We start from the raw sequence: 12,168 nt of genomic DNA on the forward strand, positions 1-12,168 counted from the left end.
CCATCCAGTGCCCCCTCAGCAGAGCGATCCCGACCTGCCCCGCCGCCATCCAGTGCCTCCTCAGCAGGCCCCCATCTTTCCAACCCTTTGGGATTCCCCCCCTCAGTCTGTGACAGGTGGTACAGGAGCTGGCAAGCGGAAGCACCCCAAAGGAAACCGGAGCCCCGACATCCATGGGATGCTCTGGAGGAAGGGTGCTGAGAGGTTGATGTCAGATTTTTCTGAAAAAAATTTTAGAACCAGATTTCTTAATGCAAGGGCTGCTGAACGGGCGAGGTTTGGTGGCTGTCCGTGTTTGGATAAGTGCTGTTCCCCACAGAGCCAAGTTTCCAGGCACACTCACCACCCCGGGACAGGAATGCCCTTACGGACAGCAGCTGCTTTGCTGGGCAGGAAGAAAAATCTCCCAAAACACCCAGTTATCTCAGCAAACACGGTTTTTAGTCATCCTCAAAGACGGGCTGCTTTATCAAGGAATAAAGACAAAGAGGAGCGTCTAACAGGCTTTTACTGTTTGATAAAATTCAGCTCAGTCCCATGTCTGTACTGGAGGTTAATCGAGTGTTCTGTTAAAGTCCTCGGTTCCCACTCTTGAACCAGCTGTTCCTCTTGAAGTTGCCTTGCCTTCCATTTCCAAACTTTGAGAACCCTCGTCCTGCCTCCTGGGGATACTCTTCCAGTTCAGGCAACTCCTTTGCCACCGACAGCTGCCAGCGCCTGGTGTCCTTCCACTGTTCCTGAAACAAGATCAATGTAACAAGACTTTATGTGCCTGCAGGAGTGTCCAAGGTACCTGTATCGTTAAAAACAACACTGAATGCACAGGCATTTCCAGACAAATCCCACTGAATGCACAGGCATTTCCAGACAAATCCCATCCCTGCCAAAATAGGTCATCAGATTCCCCCCAGCAAACACCCACACTCCTGTGACAAAGGATAAACCCTCACAAGGGACAAGACAGAGTGAAGTCAACAGAAAACTGGGGAACTCTCAAATTCATTGGAGAGGTCAAAACCCAGAGTAGACAAAGACCATAAGATTTTGTTTAGTAAAATCAGGTAATATCATGAAAACACAAATGAGAAAGAGCCATGACAGAGTATTTTCTAATGACTGTGCTGTGCTCTTTCTAATCACCCTGTTGTCTATGCAACGTCCTTATTAAAACACAAACCTTAACCTCCCAAACCACCCTATATTCAACCCTATATATGGCAGTTGCCAAATTTCAAATTATCAAGTTTTAAAGCCAACTCTGGCTACACAAACATACCTGTATGTTACTCAGTTCATCAACAGGGATATCAAAGCAGACTCCCTATAAGAGGGAAAAAAAAAAAGAGGCATGTGCTTTCCAAAGATACATCCAAGGAGAGAGACACACAGCTGCAGAAAGGCAGCACCTGCAACCACTCATACATGTAGAAACCAGGAGTGGCAGAAAGCATGGTCTTTTGGGGGAAGCTTTTCATAAACTGAAGAGAATTAAAACAGAAAAGCTCAAAACAAAATGCAGATTCAAATGCTCTGTGCTGACAGCAGCATTGCCTGCCATCAGCCTGCCTGTTTAAAAGTAAGACAGGCCTCACATGGCACCACGAGGTACCAAATTTTTATACCAGTATTTTGGAACTCCTGCCTCCATCACTGGACCAACTGGCCATATGTGTACACACACACACACACACACACACCCCACTCCACATCCCTCCTTCCCAGGGCTGAGCCATCTCACCATCTTCCCCTTGAGGAAACGCATTGCAGACACTTTGTCATCCACTTCCTCCCCAAGCTGTTCTTTGAGCCCCCGCCAGGCATAGCCCATGGTGTGCATCTCTATGGAACACTTCAACACCATGGTCACAAAGCCCTGCAGGAGACACAGAAAAACGTTTCACAAGACTAAACAGGGTCAAATAGCCTGTAGATCACTAATGAACTACATAACAACTTGTTATGCAGTATTTTATCCTAAGCAATCAGCTTCCCAAAAGTGAAGCAACCAAAAGCCCCCTAAGAAGCTGAAGGCATCCATCTAACCTAGGATTGCCCATTGATATGAAGGCTAATAGCATTTCTGCATTTTAGCCAGAAGAAGAGATACATTTATTCAATACATAAACTTACTGCTAGAAAACAGGTAAAAAACCCCCAAACTGATATGAGAACCATGTTATGTCCAGAACTGTGCTACCACACAACGAAGTGGGCAACGTTCTCCCTGAACGCATTAGAAAAAGGAAGGGCTGTACTTTTCTTCAGTTAAAGATGTCTTTGAGATCAGGTAATCACATGCTATACTTGAAATACTACAAAAATGTAAAAAGATTCCTGATAAGGGAAAACTACAATAGCACAAATCAATTTGTTTGCTTGTAAAATGTCATTAGTTAAACTCTCTTAGAACATCAGTCTTCTGCCACGTCAGCCTCTGGAGAAATTCTTTTAACTTTCATCACAAGGAAATTTACAGATTACGAGTTCCTCCCAGTAAGAGCTGATTTCAATTAAGTAACAAGCAAAAAAAATCAGGAGCTTGGGGGTGCCAGCTCTTCAGAAACCCTACTGAAAATGCCTGGGAAGAAGGTGCCACACATGGACTGGACACAAGCAGTTCACACATCCATTCCCCTTAACCATGGGGCACAGTCACTCACAGGCGTGGAGTTGAGCAAGGAGCGCTGCTGGATGTAAGCTGCCCCTGAAATATGGGCCAGGGCTGCAGCCAGGGCAGCCACTGCTCCCTTCTCCTCTATGAGTTCTTCAGCAGATTTTCTGAAGTAGTCGACTGCAGAAGCAGGAATGGCCTCCAGCAACCTACATGGTGACAACAAAAGTTGAAGAGATCAGAAAATGCCAGTGTGAAGTGCAGTCGTGTTTAAGGCATCGCCTAAATTGGTTATTTCTGGGAAAGGCAAGCAAAAAAAAAAGATGGGAACTAAGAACGGCTACTTCTGTAATGCTCCTTTGGGTACCCTGGCACCTCCCACCCTTTCTCAGTACAGTGCACCCAACACCACGCCCATCATCTGCTTTGCACTGGTCAAATCCTCACTAATTATTTTAATCTGCTTCAATGTAATTTTGACCAATGGGGCAGCAAATATAAACAGAAATGCATGGAATATAAAAAACACAACCCTTGGGAATAAAACAACACAAAGAAACACAGGACAGGGCTAAAACACCCTCACTACTGCAGAGTAACTCCTGGTCACACCAGGTATTGCTCTTAACACGCTGCTACTGTATCATCTGAGCAGACAAAATCAGTTTCCCCTCATGACAGTAATTTCCTGATCTATTACTGGTTTCTGATGATACAAACAAAGGTTAATTTTTGCAAGAACTTAGAGAACATTATGTTCTATGAAAAGGTCTATGTTCAGCACACAGAGGTTTACTGAGACCATCTTAGGATGTCTACTCACAAAGCAGTTGACTTCAACAACACAGACAAAGCCTGTATGGGTATGCCCACATACAGCTCTGATCCCTTAAGGCTTTGCATTAACAGTATCTAGAGGAACATCTTTAGACCTTTTCTAAGAACAGGCAAATAAACTTACTTTTTGGCATCATTAGTTGAAGCTTTAATTACATCTGTAGCAGAGGGAACGCCCACACGCTTAAATGTAATCCCCTGAAATCAAGAAAACAAATTACAGTTAAAGGTATTTTCAGCACTCTACAATTCAATCCTACCTAAGTCACATTACTGAGACCTCTACTTACTGTCTAGGAGATCAATATACTCTCTATTTAAGTTATTTCCAAAGGTAAAATAAAGCTTTTAAATTCCTGGCTTTGTTTATCTGGAGCTACTTTACTCCAATGTACATGCAAACTGTACATGCAAACTGTAATGCAAGGCATGGTCTCCTCCCTCATGCATTCCCAGCCTGCCTGCTGACATCCACAGAGGACTGCCAACATCCAAAAACTCCTGAGACACAAGAACACGTTGATACAAAAGCGTTTACAAACACCAAATAGCAACATTTGAGGCCTACCAGGCCATGGGACATGAGTGCCATACTGGACTCACAAGCAGCCCATGGTTACAGAGTCTAAGAGTGGCCGGATCCTTGTAGGAGCTGAATAATTTCATTAAGCAGAGGTTTGAGGCAGAACTCACCGCTTTGTGCTCGACTTGTTTCAGAAGATCTTCTTCTCTTCTCTGAAACAAACAAATGCAGATCCCGGTCCGGCCAGCGCGGCCCGTCCGCCCGGAACGGTGGATGTAGGAATCAACATCCTTCAGAAATTCAGATCAACAGGAGAAAATCTAATGTCATTCAACTGCTGACATTTCAGATTAAATGCAAGCTAAGTTCTAATTCAGAAGCCTAAGGAGTGATGCATTCTGTGTTTACACCCAAACTGGTAACTACACATAAACCACCTAGGTTTGGGTACGTTGCCCCACCCAAGTATGCTGCTCAGCTTTAACAAACACTAGTGACATACATTTTTATTTTTTTTAAATAAAAAGCTTCATTGGAGTTTTAGAAGAAGAAAAAGACAGCAGGAGAATTTTAGAATTGCAATGGAACTCAACCACACTCAGAAGGCATTCAGAAAAGCTGAAACAATGTCAAAACCTGCCTTACAACTTTCCAGAGTAAACAAAACCCAACACTTTTAATTTAATCAAAGCTCAAAATCACAAAGTTTAACAAGGAAATTTTAGGTCTGGCATTTACAGAAAAATCCACTTCATTTGTGAACTGGAACATATGTCTGGTGAAACAGAAAAATAACCCACCATTGTGGCACCACAAAAAACCCTCAACAATTTTAGTTTCCCTTAATCACTTACTTTTGGTGGTGAGCACTGTATAACAAGGTCAACCTCAGGAATATCCAAACCACGGGCAGCTACATTTGTTGCAATCAGAACTTCAAACACACCAGTTCTGAAGCCTTTTAATGTAACTTCTCTCTGTTGCTGTGGAATGTCTCCATGCAAGGACTGGGCATCCTGTCAGTGTAACAAACCATTCACAAGCATTTAGAGGGGGAGTCTAGGCCATATTATCTACACACATTTAATTACAAACCCCAAAACACGGTGCAGAGCAACACAACATAATTACAGAGTTGATACCAAAAGAATATAAAGTATCCTACTTTGTGGCTTGATCTTTCTCTGGAACAATAACACTCCTAATTTTTCAGTATGACATGCCAAGGAGGCCCAACCTCACCTTTTACTTCCATGGGAACAAATGGAAGCAATGTTACTAAAGCAATGCTTGTCAAGAGGTAGCGAGAGACCTCTCTCTCTTGTGGAGGTGCTCCCTCCTCAGGCAGCACTGTGACCGCAGAGATGCTAATTAGGCCTCAGCCTTGATGAACAGCAGCTGGGCTGAGCTCTTCCAGAGCTCATCAGAAACACTGTCTGCTCCCAGGAACTTGTACTGCCTAATGAGCTCCTGCTTTGTAATGAACAGCCTTGGAAACTTTATTTTTCTCGCCTGCAACACAACTCAAGTGGAACAACATTTTCGTTATTATTGACCTGAATTGCAGCCAGGATGGAAAAGAACTATGACTAAACCCATCTCTCTTGTGACCCTCAAGTTTGCTATTCTTGGAGGAGCAGCACCAAATGCTGGATCCTGTGCTGACACCCCCTTCTCAAGGCCCAGGCCTTCACATGTTGAGAAGATGAAAAGGCATTGGACCTGCTCCACTGAATTCGGGGGGAACTCCTTAAGCACGTTCAATTCATAAGCAAGTTAGGCCTATGAGTGAGTTACTGTTGAGCTGTAATAAACTCTGTGTGAATCTTTTGTTAAACTGTTTAAATTAAGCTATTGTTTAAGTGCTGTTAAAACCTTTAGGCCTAAACCACTGGTCACCTTCAGGGCTGTTTGGCAAAGGGGTCCACTCTGAACCTTGTGACTCAAGGAGAGTGTCTCCCTTAATCCTATTTATCCTTACCCTTTTTTTCACCCCTAACCTCCACACAGATAATTTTTAGCTTCTCTTCATTTCAGATGGATTGATTTTAGTCCTATTTTTCTCTGTGTGCTTTAACCATCCACTAGGTTGCAGAGTGAACCCTATCAAGCCAATGAACTTTGTCACACTTTCACTTCAATATCAAACTTGCTTTTGCCAGTGATGCTTCAAGCCACCTAAAACACTCATTCATGACATCCTTTCTCTGGGAAGCCATCCCAAAACCCGCAGAAACTTAAGTGAACTTTTCAGGGTGTTCCCAAACCCTACAGGTGATCTGAACAGCCTCCACTTTTAATGGCAGAGGAAACAGACTGAAGTTTAACAAGGAGAAAGGGAAGAGCAACAAGCTCCGAATTCAACTGAGTAGCATGCTAAAGCAGAACTCACCAGTGTAAGAGAAAAACATGTCACACACTGACCCAAGAACAAAGTGATTGGATTTACTGTGCAAGCAGCAGGGCCAACAGGCAAAAATTGTTGCTGCAAGTTTTTAACGTGGATGGTATGTGACAATCATCTAATATGGGGTAAATCATGTATTCCCACCACTGCTCTTTCTCCATAAATCAGTATTAAGTATCTAATGGGATTTTCTCTGAAAAATATGCAGCACTTTCCCCCACACTTAAAAAAAGCAAGAATAGAAGACCCGCTCAATACACCTGGGTTCTGAACAAACTATTGATGGACCTTCCAAGGGCAACAAGACATTCCATTCTACCATTTTAGGTGGATTTTCCTAATGACTGTTCAAAGAATAAATGCCATTAAGATATGGGAATCCAGAAAGCACACTAATGGGATGGGATCTGTGCACTACACTAGTTTCTGTTTATTACAACTGTCTCCAGCTTATTCGGCATAAGCTGCATATTTCCTATTGATTGTGTCCTATATGATTTTAAAGCCAAAGGAATAATTTCATAATCACAGCCAAGAGAATATTTTAACTGCAAAGCTCTACCTTTAGAAACAGCTTTATAAGTCTTAAAACCACCACCCACAGAAACAACTCATCCACACAGTTCAACCTCCTATTTATTTCAGGGCATCCAACCCCTGAACATCTGAACCCCTGCTCCCCGTTCAGTACCTGTTTGAGTGAGGCATTCATGGCCAGCTCATTTGCCTCCTTCTTGGTCTCACAGAAGACAATGGTCCGCCCACGGCTGCCACTGTAGACCTGGATGATGTCCCCAAGAACTCCTGCTCTCTGAGAGGAGCGGCACTGGATTGCCAAGTGCTGTTTGGGAAGGAAACGTGACCACCGCCTGTGTTAAATCTCAGTCATGCACAGGAACCAAGAAAACATTTTGTTAAGCTTGCAAACACTACTGCCCCCCCATGAAAGCTTTGCTTACAAAATCTGTATGTCAATCACGTGAAAAGTCATTCCACACCCGCATTTGTAAAGTCAATGCACAACCCGTTTCATTGAGGCCACTTGCTCTCAGGACCTGCACTGCTCTGCAGCACAATCACCCACCTCCACAGTTGTGGCTGTCCTTTGGGTCTTCTTTCCAATCAGGTCAATCTGTTCATACTCATCTTTCATGTACTTTTTTGCTACATCATAAACCCACCGCGGACAAGTCGCAGAAAACAGCAGTGTCTGAGGGTTGTTCTCAGAGCCTGGAAGGAAACACCATCGATTTCAGACACAGATTCTGACACTCGAGAACTGACAGAAAAGTTGTTATCAAATGGACAGGTTTCTATGTGCACTAAGTCAGTAACAAGAAAACTTAAAAGCAATGAAAATATTTTAAGTATCCTTTAGTCAGCAAAGGCAAAGACTTCAGCCATCTGTCACCTTGCTTTGAACCTTTTCCAATTCTACCTTGCCCTTTTCTGAGGACTGATACTAGCATCACACAAAGAATTCGAGTTGGGGGTGCAACAGCAGTTTTTTAAAGTAGCATAACTGTGTTTTCTACATTGTCCCCTCTCCTGATCTCAGAATTTACCTTTTTTATAAGCAAATCCTAAGATTTCTTCCACTTGTTCAGCAAAGCCCATGTCTAACATGTGATCTACTTCATCCAAAACAACATGCTTCACGCTAGAAAGTTCCAGCTTGCTATTCTGGACGTGGTCTTTGATCCGCCCAGGAGTTCCCACCAGAATATCAATGCCACTTCTAAGGAGATCAACTGGAAGACAGGAAAACAAGGACAGTGTCAGACTGCTAAAAGACAACATGGTAAAAAGTCAGCAGTACACAGCAACACTTGTGCTTCCTTTGAAAGCAATGCCACTTGAGTTCCTGACTGAGGTGAAAGTCTAAAGAGGGAAAACGCAGAGTTTTATTCATGGAATGCATTTGGAGAAAGTCGACTCCAATCCAGCAGTAATTCCACAGAGGTTACTCACGCTGTTCTTTATATGGAGTTCCTCCATAAAAACAAGCAACTGACAGTTTCCTTGTGAGATTCTTGAAGTCTTTGGCTACCTGAGTAGCCAGTTCCCTGGTTGGAACAAGAACCAGCACCTGCAGGGAGTGAAAAAGAGACAAAAATGTAGCTGTACTTGGGAGAGGGTGTAGGATGAAAAAAGGGTTTACTTCATGTCAAACAGCTTGTACTACCACTTTTATTCTACACTTGTTGCAGAGGTGCCCACAGCTTCCCACCATCCCGGCAATATTCCCTGCATCCTGGAGCCTGCCAAGACAGCCTCAGAGGCAATAAGAGGAAATGAGGCAAAGCATTGCAAGATAACTGAGATGTAGAACAGCAATACTTTTTCTTCTTAAGTTAGAGCCAGATAAGACACTTTAGTAACACTACCAAGGGCAATGAAGGTGCAGCTCAGCATTAAGGGGTAAGAGCAGTTACTAAATCTGGACTAGTAAGATTTCAACAGATACACAGCATGATGCACTCTAGCCATGTATCCGTCCTCCCCACCTGCCTGCCTTCCTCAGGTATTTACCCTTCCCCCAGCATTTTAAGAATGAACTCATAAAGTGCTGATTTTCTCTCTTTAAATCCTTCAGAAAATAAGAATTTAAAATTTACACTGCCTTTGAAGTTAATAAAACAGAAGGATGAAAGAAGGGACAAGTCTGCCCACTATTACCATTTCTGCAGTCTAACGATACACTGCATTTGCACGGGAATAGGATATCTGATCACTGGCACCTGGTTACCAATTCCATCTCTGGAATTGCATCTGTTGAGTCTCCACACGTGGGGGGAAGAGAGGAGGAAACCCCAAAAGCCTTCCATCATCACCATGGAATTTATAGTGAGAAACCACCTCAGTGAATTGAGGCAGAAATCCCCAAAGCAATAGTAAAACTGCTTTCAAAACCTGCCATGCTCTTAGGTTTTGGAGTTAACCCTTAGGTGGTAAGTTACTTTGGGTGCACGGCCTCTTCTCCCATCCTGTGAGACACTCTGGAGTTTTTCAATCAGTGGAAGAGCAAAGGAAAGGGTTTTCCCGGTTCCCGTTCGAGCTTGAGCAATGAGGTCTTTGCCATCATATATGGACTGGAAAGTCTTCGCTTGCACAGGGAACAGGTATTTTACACCTCGAGCTGCAAGATAATTGAAACAGGTTTCACTAAAAGCTGAACAAACAATTAGAAGCCCTCATAAACAGCCCAAAATACAGGGCACATCATGTCAAATTCTGTACACAACAGGAGACACGACCTAGAAAAAAACACGTATCTTTATATTTTATTCCTGCTCTAGACCAAAAGGTATTCCACTTCCAAACACAGAGCTGAGTATCCACAATGAAATACAGCCTTCTTTGGGATATGTGGTATAAGACAACAGGAGAGAAAGGAAACTAAACCCAACACATTTTGTCTGATACAGCCCAAGATTTTGTGGTAGCTCAGTTTTGAAGGTGGGGAGTAGGTGAGGGCGTTTGTTCTAAAACATTCCAAAACTTCAGAGAGATTTTGCACAGTGGAAATGAAACAATATATCTAGGAGAAACTTTCGAGCAAGGAAAACGTAAAGGAACACGGAGAATTTTTGTCTGAGGAACAAGAATTGCACAGCTTCCCAACACAGAGGACAAGAAGCCTACAGCAATTACAAAACTAATTGAGAAGAGAGATGAAAATGCCCAAAAGTATGAGAATAATCACAGACAACCCATTCACAGGAGGCAAATAGTCTTCGCACACAAAACTCCATTAAGCTTATTTAAGAAGCAATATTTTAGAGAGCAGACATAGGAAGAGAAGTAAAGATACACAGTAAGTGGAATGATGCTGACAAGAAAAGAAACCCTGTCTCTAAAATGTAGATCAAGGAATAATCACTGCACAGAATAAGAAATTCACCTTAGGGCACTTCAAAATGAACAAAACAGAAACTTTTTGCCTACTAAAACCAGTAGATTTTTTCAGTCTACAGTGACTGCTCATATGCATATTCTTACCACACAATAAATGTAAGATGATTTAGAATAATCTACCCTTGGGCTTCTACTTATGCAGGTAACAGAGTGCAATTCTAAGCAAACATTCACAGAAATAGCTTTTGCCCCGTTAACTAACCTGTGAGAAGGTTGACAGTGTTTTGGGAGAGAGGAAAATTAGAGAAGGCGCCTTCCTTTGCTTCTTCTGTCAGCTCCTAACAGGATTAAAAAAAAAAAAAGATCTATTAGCCCTCAGAGATAAGCACATAACATTCCCTACACAGACACTCAAGAAAAGTGGTACATTGCCTTTAGCACCACAATTTCACCATCTACCTCCTTCCTGTTTAAAGAAAAAGAAAACCTTTTTGATGCAGGTACTTGTGCATATATGCACGGCAAATCAGAAAAGGCAAACTATTTGTTAAAAGTCTTAACTTAGGGTCCACTGAAACCATTAGAAAACTGTTTTCCACAACAAAACATACTTGGTGTCACAATTCGGTGTGCAAAGCAGGAACTTCTTTTTAAAAGACACCTAGTCAGTATAACATGCAAAGAGCTTTGAACTTTAAACACCGCTAAATACTTAAAGCTCACAATTTAGCTTTTACTTCAAAGATCCATTGTTACACCCAATGTACAAAAAGTACAAAATCTCTTGATTCACGTTCCCACCTGAAACACAAAACTACCCACAGAAGGCCCTACACAGGGCAAGGCAACCTGCAGGGCCCCCATGCACGTATCTGCGAAGCCACAGATGAAATGGGAATTAACGTGGATAACCTTCCCCTACAGGACACCTCGCCAAATACTTCTTCAGACGTCCTGCCAGCAGAGAAAGTGCCGTCACAGCACAAAGCACGTTTCTGGGATGGTGACTGCCCGTGCTGCAGGGAGAAACCTTTATGCTGCGAGACACAGAACAAGCTGCGACACGAAGGTGAGGAGCACACGGGAACTGCGCGCTGCTATCCAGCCTCCTGCACTGCAGGACACGCTGCTCCAAACACTCGGCATCCACCGCGAGGGGGAAAGCACGTGGAGAGCCAGTTCCCACGTGTAGGTGCATGTGCTGCCGCGCCTCACTCAGCCCCGCAGGAACAGGCACGATGAGGGGCAGGATGCTGGGCACTCCCGACGCGTGGAACAGCGGAATAAGCTGCCTAGGACAGTTGCCTCACACTCCCACAGCCCTCGCACCTCAAGTCTCCACACAGCGCCCAGTAGGTAGCTCACTAACTACCAGCAGGACGCTAATTAATCAAGACCAGGGCTCTGCTGCCAGAGCATCCCTACCTCGGCGTCGCTGTCCTGCTCTCCGCCGGCCCCGCCTTGGGCAGCCGGGGCTGTCCCGCTGTCGCTCGCAGTGGAGGAAGATTCCAGGGCGTGCTGTGCGACGTCGCTCTCTCCCACCAAACCGCTGCTGTTCTCCTTGATTTTCTTCGTCTTCTTGGACAGGGGCGGCTCGAGGTCGCCATCCCCCAGCCCGCTCTCCTCGGGCTGCGCCTGCTCGCCCTCGGCCTTACCGCGCCGCTTCACCTTCCTCTCCGCGCCCTCGTCCTGCCGCGGGAAAGCCGCCGTTACCCGGAGGAACCCGCTCCCCGCGGTCCCGCCCGCCCCGAGTTGACACCAAGCCCCCCAAAGCCCGCACAAAATGGCCGCCCCCGCGGCCGCACGTGGTGCTCCCACCTTGGCCTTCCTGCGGCGGCCGCGGCGCAGCGGCTCGGCGGCGGCAGGCGCCTGCGGCTCGGCGGGGCTGTGCTCGGGCTCGGCGGCGGGCATGGCTGGCGGCTGCTCCCCGGG

At 44.7% G+C, this 12,168-nt stretch overlaps 1 protein-coding gene across 1 annotated transcript; it reads right to left on the reverse strand.

The window, feature by feature from the left end:
- Nucleotides 1-490: 490 nt before the first annotated feature.
- On the reverse strand, nucleotides 491-12,147 carry LOC113972154 (nucleolar RNA helicase 2-like). Its single transcript, XM_027692943.1, has 15 exons — nucleotides 12,055-12,147; nucleotides 11,662-11,925; nucleotides 10,499-10,574; nucleotides 9,339-9,517; nucleotides 8,350-8,467; nucleotides 7,944-8,129; nucleotides 7,463-7,608; nucleotides 7,070-7,219; nucleotides 4,826-4,987; nucleotides 4,142-4,261; nucleotides 3,573-3,646; nucleotides 2,661-2,820; nucleotides 1,739-1,873; nucleotides 1,277-1,321; nucleotides 491-737 (listed from the first exon to the last, which is right to left on the reverse strand). The coding sequence occupies exons 1-15, from the start codon at nucleotides 12,145-12,147 to the stop codon at nucleotides 570-572; spliced, it is 2,076 nt and encodes a 691-aa protein (XP_027548744.1). The 3' UTR covers nucleotides 491-569.
- Between the last annotated feature and the right edge of the window lie 21 nt (nucleotides 12,148-12,168).

Source organism: Neopelma chrysocephalum, unplaced genomic scaffold (genome assembly GCF_003984885.1).
Source record: "Neopelma chrysocephalum unplaced genomic scaffold, ASM398488v2 Primary Assembly neopelma1_89, whole genome shotgun sequence".
NCBI classification, from domain to species: domain Eukaryota; kingdom Metazoa; phylum Chordata; class Aves; order Passeriformes; family Pipridae; genus Neopelma; species Neopelma chrysocephalum.

Coding starts and splice junctions, on each gene's coding strand:
- LOC113972154 (XM_027692943.1), bottom strand. CDS start 12,147: ATGCCCGCCGCCGAGCCCGAGCACAGCCCCGCCGAGCCGCAGGCGCCT. Junction 11,926..12,054: donor GCCGCCGCAGGAAGGCCAAG/GTGGGAGCACCA, acceptor TTCCCGCGGCAG/GACGAGGGCGCGGAGAGGAA. Junction 10,575..11,661: donor AGCAGGACAGCGACGCCGAG/GTAGGGATGCTC, acceptor TAATCCTGTTAG/GAGCTGACAGAAGAAGCAAA.